Source organism: Loxodonta africana, chromosome 19 (genome assembly GCF_030014295.1).
Source record: "Loxodonta africana isolate mLoxAfr1 chromosome 19, mLoxAfr1.hap2, whole genome shotgun sequence".
Classification (NCBI taxonomy): Eukaryota; Metazoa; Chordata; class Mammalia; order Proboscidea; family Elephantidae; genus Loxodonta; species Loxodonta africana.
Window position 1 is genome coordinate 19593862 of NC_087360.1, and position 22569 is coordinate 19616430.

At 44.5% G+C, this 22569-nt stretch overlaps 1 protein-coding gene across 1 annotated transcript in view; it reads left to right on the plus strand.

Annotated features, from left to right (window-relative positions):
* The window catches only part of ACACB (acetyl-CoA carboxylase beta), a 128062-nt gene that overhangs the window by 39468 nt on the left and 66025 nt on the right, over positions 1–22569 (plus strand). The window contains 9 exon segments of the mRNA XM_023559423.2: positions 2943–3152; positions 3955–4125; positions 6417–6578; positions 11342–11505; positions 14756–14906; positions 15004–15107; positions 16821–16902; positions 19630–19775; positions 21806–21956. Of these exon segments, the coding sequence (XP_023415191.1) occupies positions 2943–3152; positions 3955–4125; positions 6417–6578; positions 11342–11505; positions 14756–14906; positions 15004–15107; positions 16821–16902; positions 19630–19775; positions 21806–21956 (1341 nt within the window).

Consider the following 22569-nt stretch of genomic DNA (forward strand, 5'->3'; position numbering starts at 1 on the left):
CATGGGGGTGTACAGACTTTGAGGTGCAGACTCACAGGAACTTGCAGTAATAGCACAGATTTCCCACATATCCTTCACCTACTCCATCGCCATCGAATCGATTCCGAATCATAGCGACCCTATAGTTTCCAAGGCTGTAAATCTTTATGGAAGCAGACTGCCACGTCTTTTTCCCATGGAGTAGCTGGTGGGTTTGAACTGCTGACCTTTTGGTTGGCAGCCGACTGTTTCAACCACTGTGCCACCAGGGCTCCTTACCCTTTACCTAGTTTCCTCTAGTATTAACATCCTGTGTTACCATATCACATTATGTTACTACGTCACAACTAAGATATTGTCTTAGGCTGGGTTCTCTACAGAAGCAAAATCAGTGAAGCATATATATATATATATATATATATATATATACATACAGACACGCACATACATATATATATGTATGGAAACCCTGGTGGCTTAGTGGTTAAGAGCTATGGCTGCTAACCAAAAGGCCAGTAGTTCGAATCCACCAGATGCTCCTTGGAAACCCTATGGGCCAGTTCTACTCTATTTTATATATATATATACACACACACACATACACAGAGAGAGAGAGATTTGTATCAAGGGAATGGCCACACGGTTGTAGAGGCTGGCAAGGACAAGTTTGAGGGTCAGGCTGGAGGCTTCTCCTGACTCGCATAGCTTCAGGGACTGATGAACTCAAGATCTGCACACCCAGATGACAGGCTGCTGGCTCATGGGCTGCGGAGGCTGATGAATCCAAGATTGGCAGGTAAGATGGCAGGCTGCTGGCTTAAATCCCAAGAACCAGAGATCAGACGATGACAAGCCAGATGCAGGATCCAGAGCAAGCAAAAGCCAGTGAACTTTGCCAGAACATCCATATATATTTGGTGCAGGCCATACCCTTGAGGAAACACCCTTTACAACTGATTAGCTGATCACATCAGATCACATCATGGAGGTGATTACACTATATCATAAAATGGAAGATAACTACATCATTGCATAACTGCCAAATTACGTCATTATATAACTGCCAAACCACTGAGAATCATGGCCGAGCCAAGTTGACACATAGCCTTAACCATCACATTAATATTTGCACATTTCTTGTAACTAAACTCCAGACTTTATTTGGATTTCACTAGTTTTCCCACTAACGACCTCTTTCTGTTCCAGGATATTATCTGGGACCCCACATGGCATTTAGGGGTTGTATAGGTTTTAAAGCTTTTGCTTTTAATTACATGAGTGCAATATGAAAATATTCTCAGTGTAAATATTCCAACACTCCAGTCATATATTAAGAATAAAAAAGAAGTTCCTTTCTACCATCACCTCCTAATCCCCTTCTTCTTCTCAGATGTAACCACTGCTAGCAGTTGGGTCTCTGCAGCACTTTGACAATGTGTACTTAGGTAAAGATATTCATACAATTTTATTTTTAGCATGAGAGGGATCATCTCGTATTTCACAGCAGCTTGCATTCTTTTACTTAACAATTTGTCTTAGAAATCATCCCATGTGAACCTGGATTTCTTTAATAACCTCTAGATGGCATCCTTATAAAGGAATACGTTTCTGCCATTAAAAGGGTAAAGTAAGTCTGTCTGTAGGTTCCAACAAGAAGAGCTGAGAGAATGTGTTAAGTCTGAGAAAAAGAGAGCTATGGAATAGCTCTCCTGTTTTGCTCCCATTTTTGTTTAAAGAAATGTCCTATGTGTGTATTACTGTACCTGTAGAAGAAAACCAAATAGTTTGTGCACCAAACTCTCTTTTTTAGAATAACTCTTTATTTTCCTAAGTGATGCCACAAAAAATTTTAATTACCATCTACGATCTCATCACTTCATAATAGAAAGGCATTTAAGACCAAACTGTAGAAAGGATATAACTTCAGCGTTAAACAAAAATGTAACATATTTAAGTAAAGTTCATATATTGTTCTTTTTTTCTCATTTTGCCTCAGAAAGCATTACAGATCACTATACTATCTGTGTAAATAATTGAGGATTGGCCAAATACCATGTATGTTTAACTATCCAGTGTAAGGTCTGATGATTCTGTTTTTTAAAAAAGGAATCTTCCTTTACTTTAGGTGGCATACTATCTTCATTATTTAAAAAAAAACCCAGTGCCGTCGAGTCGATTCCGACTCATAGCTTCATTATTTAGTGCTGCTATAACAGAAATACAACAAATGAATGGCTTTGACAAAGAGAAATTTATTTTCTCACAGTCTAGGAGGCTAGAAGTCCAAATTCAGGGTTCGGGGGAAGGCTTTCTGTCTCTTTCGGCTCTGGGGGAAGGTCCTTGTCATCAATCTTCCCTGGTTGAGGAGCTGCTCAGCACAGGGACCCCAGGTCCAAAGGATGCACTATCCTCCTGGCTCTCGTTTCTTGGTGCTATGAAGTCCCCCTATCTCTCTGCTCACTTCTCTTTTTATATCCCAAAAGAGATTGCTTTAAGACACAACGTAATCTTGTAGATTGAGTCCTGCCTGGTTAACATAACTGCCGCTAATCCCACCTCATTAACCTCATAGAGGTAGGATTCATAGGTAAATCACATCAGATGACAAAATGGTGGACAGTCACACAATACTGGGAATCATGGACTAGCCAAGTTGACACACATTTTGGGGGGCCACAATTCAATCTGTAACACATACCAAACTCTTAAGGACAAGTTATCTTCTTAGGAGATGGAACTGTGGAGAAATTTCACTTTCTGCATTATATATTTTCACCGCATTCGACTTTAAGAAAATGGGAATGTTATGTCTTTGAGAGAAGTGAAACAAAAGGAGAAAAACAGAAAAATCACTGAGGAGTCCCCGAGCTGCATCACTGTGATGTTCCCCACTCTCTCCAGACAACTTCCTGCTCCAGCCCTGGTTTCTCAGGGAACAGTGAGCTCCTTCTGCTTCCTCCCAGGTGCAGACTGAGATCCCGGGCTCCCCCGTCTTTCTCATGAAGCTGGCCCAGCAAGCCCGCCACCTGGAGGTCCAGATTCTCGCCGACCAGTACGGAAACGCTGTGTCTCTGTTTGGCCGTGACTGCTCCATCCAGCGGCGGCATCAGAAGATCATTGAGGAGGCCCCGGTTACCATCGCCACACCGGCTGTGTTTGAGGTCATGGAACAGGTGAGCTTCCCAGGGCTGGGGTTGGGGGGCAGCTGCAAGGGGGAGTGATTTCATTTCAGAGTCAGCCAGCGCTTTCCACAAGCCAGAGTTGCCACAGGAGATGGGTGGGTGTCCAAGAAGAGGCTGGTCCATCTCGGAGATGGTTTCAGCATGACATGGGTTTATTGGAGTAGCCGATCTATGGGGACTCAAGCTATTTTACACACAGCAGGGATGCAGTATGCATTTGGTGAGGCATCTAATAAACTATTGTCTCAGTTGCCTAGTGCTGCTATAACAGAAATATCACAAGTGAATGGCTTTCAGTAATAGGAAATCTATTGTCTCACAGTTTTGGAGGCAGAAGTCCAAACGAGGACATCGGGTCTAGGAGAAGGTCCTTCCTTGTCATTAGCCCCAGGTATTCCTTCACTGCTTGTAGATGTATCTGTTGTTGTTTGTTGTGGAGAATATACACACCAAAACAGATACCAATTTAACAGTTTCTACGTCTTCAATTCAGTGACATTGTAGATATATCTTCTCGTGGCCTCTGTCTTCCACCTGTGTGTGTCCATTCTCCTCTTTTTATTAGACACCACTCAGAAGGGATTAGGTTTAGGACCCTGACATGATCCCATGAACATTAAAAAAAGAAAACCTGTATTTTCAAACAGGGTTACATGTGTAGGTACAGAGGTTAGGACTTCGACATGTATATTTTTGGGGACATCATTCAATCCATAACAGCTGTCATTTAAACTTACCCAAGAACACTGTTGGAAACCTCTTACAAGGCTTTCTGTCCCTGTTTTCTTTGCAGTGTGCCGTCCGCCTGGCCAAGACCGTAGGTTACGTGAGCGCGGGGACGGTCGAGTACCTCTACAGCCAGGACGGCAGCTTCCACTTCTTGGAGCTGAATCCCCGCTTGCAGGTAGAACACCCCTGCACAGAAATGATCGCTGATGTCAACCTGCCGGCTGCCCAGCTACAGGTGAGGAAACTAGCATCAAGCCCACAGCAGGAGGCCGTGTCCCTGGGTCCTGCTCATCTCTTGGCTAGTTGTCCCTGGGGAAAGACTGTTTCGGTGTGTGAGTTCCATTGAGAACCACACATGCTGAGAATGTCTTTTTTCTCCAATTTCAGGGCACTGGTGCACTGGTTAGGAGCTCGTCTGCTAACCAAAAGGTCGGCAGTTCGAATCCACCAGCTGCTCCTTGGAAACCCCGTGGGGCAGTTCTACTCTGTCTTATAAGTTTGCTACGAGTTGGAATTGAGTCTATGGTAATGGGTTTGGTTTTGGTTGGGTATGGTCCCCCAGAAACTCATTCATAGACCCAAAACAGTGTTTCTCAACCTTTTTTTCATTTTTGCCCTCTGGAATCCCTGGGTTGCACAAATGATTAAACACTCAGCTACTGACTGGAAGGTTGGCCGTTCGAATCCATCCAGGGGTACCGCAGAAGAAAGGCTTGGCTATCTACTTCCAAAAGGTCACAGGCATTGAAAACCCTGTGGTGTGCAGCTCTGCTCTGACCCAGGTGGGATCGCTGGGAGTCAGGGTCAATTCAGTGGCAACTAGTTTGGTTTTTCTTTTAAGAGGCCTTTTTAGACATTTTTCTTATAATCCCTCCCATGTGAAATTTTAATATCACATACATACTGCATGTCTGTTTATGTACTTTTTGGATCTGCCTTTTGGGAGATGGTTTAAACTGTCATGATACTTTACCTCTAAATATTTCAATGTAAGCATCTCCTGAGAAAAAGGGCGTTCCGTTCCGTTAAACCAAAACCCATTGCCGTTGAGTCAACTGCAACTCATAGTGACCCTATAGGATGGACTAGAACTTCCCCATAGGGTTTCCAAGGAGCAGCTGGCGGATTTGAACTGCCAGCCTTTTGGTTAGCAGCCAAGTGCTTAGCCGCTGTGCCACCAGGGCTCCTCCCCTCCATTGCCACAGTGTAATTACTGCACCCGGAAAGTATACCATTGATACCACGTGTTTAAGATACCATCCACGTTAAAAATTTCCTAGTTGTCACAATAATGTCCCTTTATAGCTGTTTTTTTTTTTAATCTGAGATCTAATCAAGGATCACACATGCCATTCATTGTCATATCTCTTAGTCTCTTTAATCTCAAACAGTTTCCTAGTCTTTTTATTTTTTCATTCTTCACACTGACATTGCAACTCTGGGCAGAGCATCCCTTGGTTTGAATTTGTCTAATTGTGTCTTCCTGATTAGATTCACATTAAACAGTTTGGTAGAACATGACACAGGTGATGTTGTGTCCTTCCTAGTACATCGAATCAGGAGGCACAGAATGTCCATTTGTCCCTTTATAGCTAACGTTTAAGTCGATCATTTGGTTAAACTAACGTCCATAATTGTCTCTTTTTTGCTCATCTTCAAGGCCAGCTTTCTCTGTGCCCTTCACACAACCTTGAGTCTCCAGCTAGACACACTTCCTCCTTCTCACCTTCCATAGAACTGACGATCTTTAGCTTTTATTGAAAGCATTTTTTTACAGCTTTATTGAGATATTACTTAACCAAAAACCCAAACCCACTGCCATCGAGTCAATTCCGACTCATAGCGACCCTATAGAACAGAGTAGAACTGCCCCATAGAGTTTCCAAGGAGCGCCTGGTGGATTTGAACTGCTGACCTTTTGGTTTGCAGCTGTACGCCACCAGTGTTTCCCTTCAGTGTACAGTCTAGTGATTTTTAGTAAACACGCAAAGTTGTGTAACCATCACCACAATCCAATTTTGTAACATTTCCATCGGCCCCCAAAAGATCCCCCAGGCCCGTTTGCAGTCACTCTTCATTCTTACCCCCAACTCCAGGCACCCACCAGTCTACTTTCTGTCTATAGTTTTGTCTTTCCTGGACATTTCATATAAATGGAATCATATGATACGTGATTTTTTGTGCCAGGCTTCTTTCATTGAGCATATTGCTTTTGAGGTTTATAAATGTTGTGCGGTTGTTGTTACGAACGTACACATTTTCTTGTGATGTGATGTTGTTTCAGGAATGTTGCTCATTTCCCCAGTTACACTTTGAGCTCTGTGGGGCACAGTCATGTCTTTTCGCTGTTTCTTTCTTTACCTCTTTGGCCAAAGTACAGCTTAGGCTTGTACACATAGTAAGTATCAGTGTATCTGAAACAATGTACTGAGCTCCTTCCTACATTGTATCTGACACTGTGTTTGGCATTTTGGGACTGGCATTCTAGTGGGCCTGACAGTCTGTGGATGGATTTCTTGGTTTTAGATTGCCATGGGCGTGCCACTGCACCGGCTGAAGGATATCCGGCTTTTGTATGGAGAGTCGCCATGGGGGGTGACACCCATTTCTTTTGAGACGCCTAACAACCCTCCCCTGGCCCGAGGCCATGTCATTGCTGCCAGAATCACCAGCGAAAATCCGGACGAGGCAAGTTATGGGGGCCCCTGCATTTCCTTCATCTCAAATCTCCCAGGTCGGGGCAGACCCTGGATGTTAGCCTTGGAGGGCACACCAGTTGTCTAGACTTCTCAGTTTACAGATGGGGAAACTGAGATGCAGGAAAGGACAAGTAGTATCATAAATCCCCTCGTGTATCTCATTGCTCATTGTTATGACAACGCTACCACTGGGCATCGCAATCCCTGGTTTGGGGCAGAGAGGCTGCGGTAACTTGACTAACGTCTCCCACTTGGGACCTGCTGAAGCTGTGACTGAGCCCCGTTGGTGGACTCTAAAGGTCATGTCTATCCACTGCATCATGGTCCATCTTTGAGATGAGTGGCCGGAGTTAAAACCCAGGTCCTTGGATTTCTGGCCTCACTCATTTAAAACAATTTTTTTCTAAAGTTTATTTATTTTGTCATTGTTACTGAGAATATACACAGCAAAACGTACACCAATTCAACAGTTTTTACGTGTATAATTTAGTGACATTGATGACAGTCTTCGAGTTGTGCAACCATTCTCCCCCTCCTTTTCAGAGTTGTTCCTCCCCTATTGACATAAACTCATTGCCCCCTCAGCTTCTTGTCTAACCTTTTGAGTTGCTGCTGTCAGTTTAATCCCACATAGATAGACCTTAAAAGAATATAATGCTCAAGGCAGACATTATTTCCTAGTTAAGCTAAACTATTGTTTGTTTCGAAGAAGACTTTAGGGGCTATTTTTAGTTTAAGGTTTGAAGATTGCCTCAGGGCAATAGCTTCGGGGGTTCATCCACCCTCCATGGCTCCGGGAAATCTGGATTCCGTGAAAATTTGGAACCCTGGTCTGTGGCCCCACTCATTTTTTGTGGCAGTATCAGTGGAGCCTGGTCCATTATAGGGATTCCCTTTGTGACTTGGACTTAACTTGTGTCTTAACAAACCAACTGGCATCTATCACAGTTTCCATGGTTACTGATAGTCAGTGATGGTCAGTTGTTACAGGACTCAGTAATCTACTGCAAGCTAATTGTTTATCATATTCATTATTCATTTGAAAGGAACTTGGAGTAAGAGAATTGTTTTTTTTTTTTCCTGTCCATTTAATGAAAGAATTTTAAGCCATGACACTGTAGCAGGCTGGAGTCTTTGGCTGTGAGTGAAAAGCTGATTCTGGTGGACAAGCAAAACAGGGATTTTTTTGGTGACAAGATGCTTGTTCACAGGTACCTGGGAGAATGGAGAACCAGGTTTAGAAACCGCACAGCACCTGGGACTCTCCATCTCTCTCCTCCAGTCTCCCCTGCCCAGATGAACATGTTCCATCGCTCTATTCAAGAGTGCTAACCCCAGAGAGAGGGTCCACATCTACCCACCCTTACCAAAACCTTACTAAGGGTGGGTGGGGGGCATCCCCTCCAAAGGAATCAGATGTGTGTTAGGAGCAGCCTGGGTGCCGGGCAGCTGGGCAGCAGCAAGAGCCCCCCAGGGGCTCACTGAGTCTCTTTATCTGCTAGTACTTTCATAATTTAGAACTGGAAATCTACCCACTCTTTACTTTTTTTTTTTTTTTTAATATTTTAAATTGTATTTAAGGTGAGAGTTTACACAGCAAATTAGGTTTCCATTTAACAATTTCTGCACAAGTTATCCAGTGATATTGGTTACGTTTTTTACAATGTGTCATCATTCTCATTCATTTGGTTCTGGTTGTACTATTTCTAGTACTCTAGCTTCCCTGCCTGCTCACTGTCTCATCTTTGCTTTAGAGTAATTGTTGACTATTTGGTCCACTTTACGTACCCCCGTAGCCATCGGGCCGATTCAGACTCATATAGACCCCATAGGGTTTCCAAGGAAAAAATCTGTACGGAACCAGACTGCCCCATCTTTCTCCTGTGAAGCCACTGGTGTTTTCGAACTCTTGACCTTCTGGTTAGCAGTCGATTGCTTTCACCTCTGTGTCACCAGGGCTCCTTTGGTCTCCTGTAGTTCATTTTTTTTTTTAAAAAGAGGCTCATTAATCACATTCTTCACTTTAAAAAAATTTTATTGTGGTAAAATATATATAACAAAACATTTGCCATTTCAGCCATTTTTAACGGGCAATTTGGTGACATTGGTTACCTTCACAGTGCTGTGTAACCATCACTGCTCTCTGTTCCCATTTTTTCATCACCCTTACGACTCTTCACTCCTAAACTTTCTGTGATGTCAAATGTAGAAAATGTCAAACCTATAAAATCAGTAGAGTGTCATGAATCCCTTGGACCTTCACCCAGCTCTGACAGCCACCAACAACGTTCTCCTACGTTATATCTGCACCTACTCTGCCTGATCCCCAATTTTTTTTTTTTTTTGAACTGTGGTAAAAATAGATATAACAAAACTTTTGTGAATTCAACATTTTTACACGTACAATTCAGTGACATTGGTTCCGTTCATCATGTTGTACAGACATCACCACTGTCCTTTTCCAAATTATTTCACCACCATTAACAGGAGCCCTGTGGCCCCTGAGCAATGACTTCTCCCTTACTCCTCCCTCCTGCTTTGGTCTGTATGCAAACAGGGTGTTATTTTTTTAAGGTAAAAATTGCATAGATGGAAGTACAGGCAGTCCCCGGATTATGAATGAATTCTGTTCCTAAGTATGTTTTTAAGTTGAATTTGTGCCTAAGTTGGAACAGTTAGGTATGGTTCATACGGGGCAGATGACCCAGTAAGCAAGGTAAGCACGGGCTTACTTTTGCTTACTAGTCCTTTCTTACTGGGTCATCTGCCTCGCCGCCAAGGACTGTAAATTTGAAAAGAGACTTTGATTCTGTAGGAAGGTGCTGTGGGGCTGGGAGAGAGATGCCAACCACATTTAGAAGCAGAATCTTTGATGTGGTGGAAAAAAAGTGTGAAATTTTTCACTATAGATGACCCGGTATGCAAGGTAAGCACTGTGCTTATTGAGTAATACACCACTGGTCTCATACTGTTGGGCTCATACTGGAGCCCTGGTGGTACAATGGTTAAGAGCTCTGACAGCTGCTAACTAAAAGGTCGGCAGTTTGAATCTACCAGCCACTCCTTGGAAACCATATGGGGCAGTTCTGTCTGTCCTATAGGGTCATTATGAGTCGGAATCAACTCAAAGGCAACAGGCTTGGTTTTTGTTTTTTTTTTTTATGGGTTCATATCTACCATCAGTTACTCAAATATTAGCCTTAGTGTATAGTGTACCTTTCTATGTATAAAGAAACACTTCAGATAACGCTAAAACATTAAAAAAAATTTTTTTATTGTGCTTTAAGTGAAAGTTTACAAATCAAGTCAGCCTATCATACAAAAATTTATATACACCTTGCTATATAAAAATTTTTTTTTTATACTACTCTCCCCCTAATGAGATAGCGCACTCCTTCCCTCCACTCTCTATTTTTGTGTCCATCTGGCCAGCTTCTGTCCCCCTCTGCCCTCTCATCTCCCTTGCAGACAGGAGCTGCCCACATAGTCTCATGTGTCTACTTGATCCAAGAAGCTCACTCTTCACCAATATCATTTTCTATCCCATAGCCTAGTCCAATCTCTGTCTGAAGAGTTGGCTTTGGGGATGGTTCCTATTTTGGGCTAACAGAAGGTCTCAGGACTGTGACCTTCAGGGTCCTTCTAGTCTCAATCAGACCATTAAGTCTGGTCTTTTTACGAGAATCTGAGGTCTGCATCCCACTGCCGTCCTGCTCCCTCAGTGGTTCTGTGTTGTGTTCCCTGTCAGGCCAGTCAACAGTTGTAGCTGGGCACCGTCTAGTTCTGCTGGTCTCAGGCTGATGCAGTCTCTGGTTATGCTAAAACATTTTTAACATAATGATATGTAAAAATAATAATAATGTTTGATGCACATCAGAAAATAGTGCCCGTTTGTTATTAGGAACCATTGTATATACCTCAGATTTTTAATGTAATAGGCTTTATGGAGGTTGGTTTGTAACCATGGGTTGTACATAACCTGGGGACTGACTATACTCAGTGGATGTACCCACTAGATACACCCACACCCCTATCAAGAGACGTGAATGTTTTATTGATCACCAACAACATGGAGTACTGGGCCTTATTTGCTGGGTTTTTTTTTTTTTTTTTTCGAACCCTAAGCTTCTGATTGTGTATAGGGGCTTTTGGGTTTCCTGGGAATTATTTTTTTTTTAACTTTATTGTGGTAAGATATATGTAACAAAAAATTAGCCATTTGAACCATTTGTAACTGTATAATTCATGACCTTAATTACATTCATCATGCTGTGCAACCTCACAATGTTTCCAAAAACTGTTTCCAAAAGTTTTCATCACCTCCTGGGACTTGATTTCTATGAGATTGTTTGTCTGGTATATGGGAGCATTGGTAGAATTCTTGCCATCTACAAGAAGACCTAGGTTCCATTCTTGGCCCATGCACCTCATGTGCGGCCACCGCCTGCCTGTGGAGGCTTGCATGCTGCTATGATGCTGAATAAGCTTCAGCGGAGCTTCCAGACTAAGATAGACCAGGAAGAAAGGCCAGGCGATCTAGTTCTGAAAATCAGCCAATGAACACCCCGTGGATCACAATGGTCCATTCTACAACCAATCAGGGAGAGGGTGCGGGAACGAGCAGCTTTTCATTCCATTGCACGTGAGATCGCTGTGGGTTGATGCTGACTCGATAGCCCCTTAACAACAACAACAACAACAATATCTGGAGTAATGATTTCTTCTATCTTGCTTCCTTTATCTGGGCTCCAGGGTTTTAAGCCAAGCTCCGGGACGGTCCAGGAACTGAATTTCCGTAGCAGCAAGAACGTGTGGGGTTACTTCAGCGTGGCTGCTGCTGGTGGCTTACACGAGTTCGCCGACTCCCAGTTTGGGCACTGCTTCTCCTGGGGAGAGAACCGGGAAGAGGCCATTTCGTCAGTATTTCCTATCCTTATTTCCTTCTTTTGAATAGTTAGCCTGTGGCTTAGATGCAGGAGCACTTTAGGAGACCAAGGGAGGAGAATCACAGGACGGATCCTATTTGAAATACCCTGGGCTCATTTCCAAGACTCCAGTCTGCCTTTGTTTTTTGTATTTGAGAACCACACAGTTAAGGAGCCCACCTAAGGTCACATAACCCTGTCTTATTGGAAGTTTAACTGGCAGGAGATCCAAAGGTTAGTCAAGGTGATACCAAAAGTTTAAAAGGTGCTGAGGACTATAACGTTTAAAAAAAGGACTGCTTTAAATTTAAACCTTGTAAATAGTTCTTGCCAAGGCCATGTTTCATGCCTAAAATTTCTAGGACTGTATCTGCTACGGAAACCCTGGTGGCGTAGTGGTTAAGTGCTACGGCTGCTAACCAAGAGGTTGGCAGTTGGAATCTGCCAGGTGCTCCTTGGACACTCTAGGGGGCAGTTCTACTCTGTCCTATGGGGTCGCTATGAGTTGGAATTGACACGACGGCAGTGGGTTTTGGGTTTTGGGTTTTGGGCTATGAACCACTCACCACGCTGAAGCCTGCGACAGCAGCCCTCTTCTCCCCAGCTCAGGTATGTCCACACTTGCCATGCTTTCTACAGAGCTGAGAAACCCACGAAGGGCGCCCCCAGATTCTGAAACACTCGTATCTTACATTTCTCCTTCCTCGACATGGCTCGAAAATGTGAAAAACAGTTTTCTTTCTAATTAAACATTGTTGTGTGGATGGATAACTGCTCTTTAGAGTGAAAGATCCCAAAGACATGGAGAGTAAAGCGTTACTGTCTGGCCTGGGATGCCGGGCTGTGAATTAAATGGAGTTTTGTGGTTTCGATGAGTGGGCTTTTGTTTCCAGCTTAGAGTTAGGAATTTTAATCATGCTCTGTGAACAGTGGCGATCCTTGAAGCTTATGGAGGATTACAGCAAACAAGGCTAAATACAAGGAGGTGGGGAGTAGATCAGCCCAGCCCTGCCCACTCCGAATGCAGTGACCTGTGATCTGTCCCATGCTGTGAATAAACAGTCACAACTCAACAGAATTCAGTGAAAAAATATCAGCTTTTCTTATTGCTATTGGTCAGAGTCTAATTGGGTGACCATCTGTCCTGGTTTTCCTGGGACTACGGGGTTTCCCAGATGTGGGACTTTCTGGTGCTAAAACTGGGAAAGTCCTTAAAAAACAGGGATTTTTTTTTTAGAGCCCTAGAGCCCAACGGCTTAACTCTCAGGTCCAGGTTCCTCCCCCACAACCGACTTTTCGTATCCTATTGACACTTCATTTGACCTTATTACCCCAAAGCAAGGTCAGTAATTGCTCCTTCCTTACACCTGCTGACACCATGTAGGAACTTTTTTTTTTTTAATAATTTTATTTTCATTGTTGTTGAGAATATACACAGCAGAACATACACCTGTTCAACCGTTTCTATATGTACTATTCAGTGACATTGATGGCATTCTTCAAGTTGTACAACCATTCTCACCCTCCTTTTCTGAGTTGTTCCTCCCCTATTAGCATAAACTCACTGTCCCCTAAGGTTCCTATCTAACCTTTCGAGTTGCTATTGTCAGTTTGATCCCTTATAGATATAGTTCTTTAACAGAGCACAATGCTCAAGGCAGACATTCTTTACTAGTTAAGCTAAACTATTGTTTGTTTTTTTTTCCTCTAAATTTTGTTTTGTTGTTGTTGAGAACATACACAGCAAAACATACATCATTCAGCAATTTACATATATGATTCAGTGACACTGGTTACATTCTTTGATTTGGGCAACCATCCTCACCATCATTTTCTGAGTTGTTCCTCCATCATTAGCATAAACTCACTGCCCCCTAAGGTTCCTGTCTAACTTTTTGAGTTGCTGTTGTCTATTTGATCCCATATAGATAGTTCTTTACAGAGTATAATGCTCAAGGCAGATGTTGTTTACTAGTTAAGCTATGGCTTGGATTTAAGAAGACTTCAGGGGATTTTTTGGTTTAAGGTTTAAAGATGATCTCAGGGCAATAGTTTCAGGGGTTCGTGTAGCCTCTATGGCTCCAGAAAGTCTAGAGTCCATGAGAATTTGACATGTAAGAACTCTTATTTATTTATTGTACTTTAGGTAGAAGTTTACAGAACAAACTAGCTCCTCTTTAAACAGTTCACGTATTGTTTTGTGCCATGGTTACCAACCCCACAACATGTCAACACTCTCCCTTTTAGACCTTGGGTTCCCTATTACCAGCTTTCCTGTCCCCTTCTCCCTTTTGGTCCTTGCCTCTGGGCTGGTGTGCCCCTTTAGTCTCATTTTGTTTTATGGGCCTGTCTAATCTATGGCTGAAGGGTGAACTTCAGGAGTGACTTCATTACTGAACTAAAAGGGTGTCCAGGGGCCACACTCTCAGGGTTTCTTCAGTCTCTCAGGCCAGTAAGTCTGGTTGACACTTAGGAACTCTTAACAGATGTGAATGGTTCCTGCTCCCAGGAAGAGATGCATGCTAATGGCTTGCCTTTCTTTTTCTTTTTTGGTTGGCCTTTCTTTGATGCGTTTCCTCCCCAAATACTCTTGCTCTGATTTCGTAGATAGTGGAGGTATAGGCCTTTGGACTGGGGCTCTTTGAGGTGGAGGGAGGTGATAGGTTGTTATCAGCCAAGCACATGCCAGCTGGTGGTCTGGTGATCGCTATGCCCCTGGCGGGGGGGGGGGAGGTAACAGTGTGACCAATTCACAGGCGCACCCCACACACATCTGGCAGAGTAGCTGTGTGGCCAGCGAGAGGGCAACCCCAGCTCTGGGGACGTGGGGAGATTTGAATGGGTTCAATTGGGGGAAAGATAGAGTGACTGGTGGTGGTTAACAATAATTGGAATAATGGTAATTAATCACGTTCATAGCCACTAACATTTATTGATCAGTTACTCTGTGTTTTACATGAATTGTCTCTTTTGAATCCTCAAACACCCATGTGAAGTTGGGGTTATTGTCCTGTTTCCCAGGTGAAGAAACTGAGGCCTAGAGTGGTTAAATCACTTCCCCAAGATGACATGACCAGTAAATGGGGGAGCTGAGATGGCCACCCGGCCATCTGCCTAGTGCCCTCCCCACCTTAACTGCTGGGCTCTTCTGGCTCTCTAAGAACCGAATCATCATAAAAGCCACCAACAGAGTTCGGCTGACAGGTGTGTTAATTTGGAAAAATGTGCATTTCCCCTCAAGGAACATGGTGGTGGCTTTGAAGGAACTGTCCATCCGGGGAGACTTCAGGACCACCGTGGAGTATCTCATTAACCTCCTGGAGACTGAGAGCTTCCAGAACAATGACATCTACACCGGGTGGTTAGACCATCTCATTGCCCAGAAAGTTCAGGTAGGAGGTTGAATGCGCTTCCCCATAGGGTTTCTAGGACCCCTGGCTCCCCTGGGTTTGTGGTTGCCATGGGGGACTGAAGCACAGTCTTTCCCAGGCCGAGAAGCCAGATGTCATGCTTGGGGTGGTGTGCGGAGCCTTGAACGTCGCAGATGCCATGTTCAGAACCTGCATGACGGATTTCTTACACTCGCTTGAAAGGTAGGGCATGTGGGTAACTCTTTTCCCCCCATCATAGGTGTTAGCTCCATAAAAGGTAGCTCATGCTTTATTTAGGTGCAAATCAGTCACCAGGCAGTTAGTGAAGCCTTCCCTGTGTGCCTGTCACTTGGAATTCCTTGGAAGAGGGGGGTTGGGGGGGTGGGGGGATGTCATTGGAATATTTGGAGGAGGGGTGGGATCTCAAGGCCAGGGCAGTCAATTTCATGCTAGCTTGTGTAAGGTATATTCTAACTCTCAGGAGTTCACAGTTGAAGGGGGTGGATTCGATAAGCCAGGTGGGTTAAAGATCACCTGTACAGTGGTTGCTTTCCCAGACCCTCACCTGACTCAGAAGGTGACTAGTGAAACGGATTAGAATGGAAAGTGACGAGGTGCTCCCTGTTAGGTAGGCTGGGTTTCTCAGCCTCACTATTGAGATTTTGGGTGGAGTGGCTCTTGGATGTGGGGGGTCGCCCTGGGCATGTAGGATGTTGGGCAGCATCTTTGGCCTCTCTGCCTAGTGTTGCCGTTAACAAGGTCTCCTCCACAAGTCATGACAATCAAAGATGTCTCTCCAGACATTGGCAAATGTCCCCTGGGGGCCATAGATGCCCCCACTGAGGACCACCGGAATAAGCACTCAAATGCAAAAGAGAAAAGGATTGAAGTTTGGGTCTCAGGTTTCTGAATGGCACGGGGTCAGTCTGCACCCTGGTTTGTTTCCTAGAATCCCCATGTATGGAATCTTGCGGAGAAGAAACCGTTATGGGTTTTGCTTCCTGAAAACCCTTTTTAAAATTTCACTTCCTTCAGCAGGTGCCATTTCCATAAGTCCTGAGCAATGTCCACTTCCTTGGGATTTTCCATGTTCCTTGCCTCTGTGTGTGTGTGTGTATGTGTGGTAAGATTTGTATGTAATAAAACATTTGCCACCTCAGCAACCTTCAGATGTACAGTTCAGTGACATTAGTTATGTTCATTATATTGTTCAACCATCACCCTTAACTCTCCTAAATTTTTCCCTCACCCTTAGTTAATTTATAGAAGCTCAGTGTCCCCTAAGCATTGTGTCTTCTTTCTTCCTCCATCTTGCTGCCCCTGGTAACTACTAATAACCTTTGGTCTCTATGCCCTTGCCTATTCTAGATAGTTCATAAAAGTGGGATCATACAGTATGTGTCCTTTTGTGACTGACTGATTTCACTCAGTGTGTTTTCAAGGTTCATCCATGCTGTAGGGTGTATCAAAAGTTCATTTCTCTTGATGGCTGAGTAGTATTCCATTGTAGGTATGTATCCCATGTTGTTGATCCATCTGTTAATGGACATTTAGCCTGTCTCCACCTTTTGGGTATTGTGAATAGTGCTGCAATGCTTTGGTATACATGCGTCTGTTTGCATTCCTGCTTTCAGTTCTTTTGAGTATATACCTAGGAGTAGAATTGGTGGATCATATGGTTCCATGTTTAACTTTTTGGGAACTGCCAAACTTTTCCATAGCGGCTGCACCACTTTACAGTCCCACCAGCAATGGATGAGGGTTCCAATTCCTCCATATCCTTGCCTTTTAATCAGATTTAGCTTCTTCAGTCCAGTCCAGTTCGTTGGTGCTGAAGAAAGGCAAAGAGCTGGGCAATTTTTGTTTCAATCAAGTTGAAAACTGCAGAGTTCTTGGTCCTTCCTGAGGTGACTATAGGTCTGTCTTCTCTTTCAGGGGCCAGGTTCTCCCAGCAGATTCTCTGCTGAACATTGTGGATGTGGAGTTAATTTATGGAGGCATTAAATATATTCTCAAGGTAAGGGTCCTGTGTTTCTCTGACGTCTCCAACCTCAGAGGTTTGAGTTGTTTGTTTTATTTCTTCCAGGAACTGTTCCTGGAGGGGATTTCTCATGCTTGAGTATGGGCATTCAGCACTATGACCTTGAAACCTAAACACTTGGGTGTCAGGACATGGTAGGCTCAGTAATACACAGAGGACAAGGCAGAGCGTGGCGGGGCTTTGCTGAGCTGGCACAACCATTTGGGTCCATCTCCAAGAGCCATGCAGCTGGCGGTGTTCCTCATCTCTGGACCAAGAATCCAAATGGGGCTTCTGGTCTCTTCCCTGGTCCACCACTGGCATGCCTGGAGTTTACTCAGAGTCTCTCTCCACTGTTGGAAGTATCTAGTTACCCTTCCTGGGCCATCTGGTGGCAATTCAAGCAGAGGGTATCAGAGAACACCTGGGATGTGTGGGCACAGCACAAGGCTGGGAGCCTGCGTCAGGATGAGTGAGCCTTGGCATTGGTGCCCTGGGCTCCAGTGTCCTGGGCTCCAGTGCAGCTACAGGAGCAAAGTGTCCCCAGCAAGCCCTACCTTATCCAGCTCTTCCAAGCCTCAAGCTTAAGGGAGGGAAAAGAGGACAGTTTCAAGTTTGCCTCTGAAGCAGAATTTTTATTTTCTTTTTCCTTATTTTTATAGCTGAGCACATACTGAACTCTCAACTTTGGAGATTTTCGGGATTAGTTCAGCCAAATATAGGTATTGGCCATGGGGGACATACTCTGAAATCATCCCCCTTTTGGCCCAATGCTTCTTGGCTACCTTGGGGACCTGGATCCCCCCAACTTGATTTTATTTTTATTTATTGTGGTGAAAATATACATGACAAAACATACATCATCTGGACAATTTCTGTGCATCCAATTCAGTGACATCAATTACATTCAAGTTGTGCAACCACTCTCACTGTTCTTTTCCAAGCCATCCCACCGCTATTAAACTCGATTTTAAATGTAGATGCTCACTGTAGAAAATTTCAAAATTCCAAACCAGCATAGAGAATCAGAAAGACAAATCCACTGGGTGTTGACACCTAGAGGCATCACCTGTTAACATTTGAGCAAGTCTCTTCTTAGTTGTCATTCTCCCCCAATGTATTGATTTTACAAAGTCAAGATCATGGGCAAATACAGTTTTACTGCTTCCCTGTTGTCATGGTATTAGTGCCCACATGTTGTCAATCATTTTTCTCTAACGTAAGCTTAGCATCTGTGCAGCACTGTCCAATAGAACTTCCTCCAGTGATGGAAATATTCCATAGCTATGCTCCCCAGTACAGTAACCACTGGACACATGTGGCTATTGAGGACTTCAGATATGTGGCTAGTGTGATTGAGAAACTAAATTTTTTATTTGATTTTAATTAAGTGTAATTTAAGTAGCCAAGTGGGGCTACTTAAATTATTGAACAGTACCAAAAAAACAACAACAAACTACTGCTGTTGAGTCGATTCTGACTCATAGTGACCCTATAGGACAGAGTAGAACTGTTCCATAGGGTTTCCAAGGAGCGGCAGGTGAATTTGAACTGCTGACCCTTTGGTTAGCAGCCATAGCATACTGTAGCTCTTAACCACTGCGCCACCAGGGCCCCCATTGGACAGTGCAGAGTATTCCATTGCAGGGTAGGTAGTTAGTTTGATTCTAATTTTTATTGCTGTCTAAAATAATGTTGTGATAAATATTCCTATATTTCTTGTTACGTCTCAAAATATGTATTTTATAGGTCGTAGGGCCCTTTAGAGGAACCCTGGGGGTACAGTGGTTAAGCGCTTGGCAGTTAACTGGAAGGTTGGTGGTTCAACCTCACCAGCCACACCAGTTCTACTCTGTCCTATAGGGTCGCTAGGAGTCAGAATCAGCTCAATGGCAATGGGTTAGGGCCCTTTGGAGGGAGCCCTGGTGGTACAGTTGTTAAGCGCTTGGTTGCTAACCAAAAGGTACGTGGTTCAAACCCACCAGTAGCTCCATGGGAGAAAGACCTGGCAATCTGCTTCCTTAAAGATTACAGCCAAGAAACCCCCCTGGGGCAGCACTACTGGAATTGACTGGACGGCTGGCACACAACAACAGCAACAGGGCCCTTTAGAGTGTTTGTTTTGGGATCTCTATTGTACTTTCAGTTCAATACACACATTGAACTGGCCAAGTGGGGCCAGTGCTTCCCTGGATTGAAATGCAGAGCTGAGACCGAGCCCTGACCATGTGTGCCTCTCACTTCTGTCCCACATCTCTGTAGGATCCTGGGTGGACTGGGCCTGGACTGGGCCTGGGAGCAGGGCCTAGTCTATTTCCAGGTCACTGGTGGAGTGTCCAGGGCTGCCTCACACACAGTGAGATGCCACACAAGGAGGCCCTGCATAGGTGGGCTAATGCTGGGAGACAGGAATCAGAAGGAAGCCCCCAGCCCCCGAGGGCATGTAGTCAGTTGGTGATAGCTGGGCTGGACCAAGCCTGCGGCCATTGGCCTCTCCACCCACGGACACATGTGGCTCACTGACTCCAGGCTCTCTCCAGCCATGTGAGCTGTTCCCATGGAGTGAGTAAGGACGGGGGCTGGAGAGGTGGAAGTGTCCACCCCAGCATTCCCGCAGAGGGCAGCTAGCCCTTCCACTAGCAGAGGGGCCAGGTGGGGCTCTGGAAGCCCAGGGATCAGCAGGCCTCCTGCATCCAGCGGGTAGCATTGAGTCTATCCACACAGGTGGCCCGCCAGTCTCTGACCATGTTCGTGCTCATCATGAATGGCTGTCACATTGAGATCGATGCCCACCGGCTGAACGATGGCGGGCTGCTGCTGTCTTACAATGGGAACAGCTACACCACCTACATGAAAGAAGAGGTGGACAGGTACGCATGGGTGCTGTCCCGCTGCGGCTGGCACAGACAGGCAACTCCTCCCGTGAGAGTTGAAAATACAAAGCTGGAGGATACAGGCCCCAGGATCTTAGATTAGGTACTTTCTCTGGTCAACTCTGGGGCACATGGGGAGATTGGTCCCTTGGCTGAGCTTCCACTCCATGACAGGTATCTCTGGAAGCTTCCCAGGAGGCACTTTTCTAGCAACGTGGAAGGAATTTGAGCTGAGTAGGGCATGACCCCCAACTCCGCTGCTTACAAAGTGTGTGACAATGTGCAGTGTCCACACCATCTCAGGACAGGCTTGACGGATGTGTCCATCCAGCTAATGCAGCAGCTGTTTACTGAGCTCTGTACCAGGCACTGGGCAAGGTGTTGGGATAACTCCATGGTCACTATTCAGGGAGCTTATAGGCTATCAGGGAAGGCTGACACGTTAAACAAGTGAACAGTGGCAGGAACGTCGCCATGCGCCTTAGTGGGTGAGATGCAGGTTGTTGTGGCAGCACTTAGCAGGGGGCATCATGAATGGGCCCCAGAGACCCTCTGTTCCCAGTGTGTCTGGCCAGGCCTTCTGAGATGGCACATGGATTGGAGGTAACCTTGCTGGCCTCCTGGGCAAGGCAGCACAGATCCCGGCCAGGGAGAGTAAGCTGGTGCCAAAGGCCTCCCTCATGTCTGAAGGAGATCCTGTTAGAAAGTGACACTCCATTCCTTCCCAGTCCTCAATGCTTTGGAAGAAGGTAGATTTGATTGATATCAGAGCAGTGTCTTATTATCTCCTTTTACCAGTGAATGTTATCTCCTTTTAACCCATGAATATTATCTGCCAAAAATACTCAAAATTATTATATGCCCCACCAGTGGGGCATGCTCTCCCCAGTTCAGTTATAGAGTGAAGACTCTCAGTCAATACTTCTTGAATAATATTTATTGATTGCCTTCTCTGTGCCAGGACCTGTTGGAATTACATCAGCAAAAGGGATTAGCTTTCTACCAGAAAAGCGTAACATTCGTTGTGCACCCAACTCATTCCCAATCTCTGTGATAACTATCAAAGATAGTTGACTATATTTGTGTGGGTCTGTTTTTGGGCTCTCTGTTCTGTTCTGTTGATCTATTTGGTCTATTCTTTTGCTAATACCACACTGTCTTCACCACTGTAGCAACATGTGGCTAGGAGCTACCTGACTGGACAGTATAGGTCTAGACTATGCCATTGTGAGGCTGTTGGATAGTTAGATTCTAATTTTTATTGTTATCATAAATAATGTTGCAATACATATTTCTGCATTTCTTGTGCTCTTATATCTCCAAATATGTATTTTATAGGTTGGACCACCCTTTAGAGTGTGTCTTCGGATCTCTGTCACACTCAGTTCAATGCACATGTTCAGTATCATGTTGGCTATTGTGGGTCTTTTCCATTCCATGTAAACTTTAGGATCAGTTTGTCGATATCCACAAAATAAATTGCTAGAATTTTGGTTGGGATTGCATTGAATTTATAGGTCATGCTGGGTAGAACTGACATCTTGATACTATTAATTTTTCTTATCCATGAACATGGACTATCTCCCCATTTATTTAGATCTTCTTTGATTTTCTTCATCAGTTTGTAGTTTTCCTCGTATAGATCTTGTACATATTTTGTTAGAATTATACCTAAGTGTTTATTTATTTTGGTGCTAATGTACATGATGTGCTTTTAACTAGAGATTCCAGTTGTTTGTTGCTGGTATATAAGAAACCAATTGACTTTTTTTTTTTTTTTTAGCAGTTGACTTTTATTATGTTAACCTTTTATCCAGGAACCATGCTATAATTGCTTATTAGTTCTAGGAGTTTTTGTGATAACTACCAAACACCACCATTTGGGAATATAGACTCCCTGAAGCCACACAGGGGGTGACAACTATGGCTGCCTTTAGGCAACATAAAATATTGTTAAAAGCTTGACTCAAGCTTACTGGATTAATAGGCCTCCGTGATCTCGCTGCCCCACTCCTCCTCTCTCCCAGTTACCGAGTTACCATCGGCAACAAGACGTGTGTGTTCGAGAAGGAGAATGACCGGACAGTCCTGAGATCCCCCTCGGCTGGGAAGCTGATACAGTACACAGTGAAGGACGGGGGCCATGTCGAGGCTGGGAGCAGCTACGCTGAGATTGAGGTGACTGCAGAGTGGCCCTTGGGGTTGTCTCTTAAGGGCATGGGGCCTGTGGCCACCCTCAACCCCCTCCCCAAGAGAGGGTCAGTGATATTGCTTCTCTATTGGAGAAAACAGCAGGTGTTACTCACCTTGGCCGCTGTCTACCAATTCTGAAAACAGATCGAGGGTGTGTGGTTCAACCCAAATTCCCTACAGTATTCAAAGGGGAAACTCCAAAACGCATACCTTCCTGGGAACGAGTAAGGACTGATTAATAGTAACGATGGTGATGATTAAAAAACATTAAGCCAACACTTACCAAGCTGTTACCACATGGCAGGCACTGTACTAAGCATTTTACCTATCTTTTTACTTTTCCCAGCAACTTTATGAGGTGGGCACAGATATGACCTCCATCTTACACATGAAGAAACCAGGTGCAGGCAGGCTAAGGAACTTGTCTGAGGTCACACAAAGTCAGGATTCAAACCTGGACTCCATTCCATGCCGCCAAGGAAAATAGTAACGATAATAGCGATGAAAATACAGTAACAATAGTCGCTAATGTTTACCTCCGGCTCTGTGCCAGGTTCTTCATCTCGTTTAATGCTTCTAAGAGCCCTGTGAAGTTACA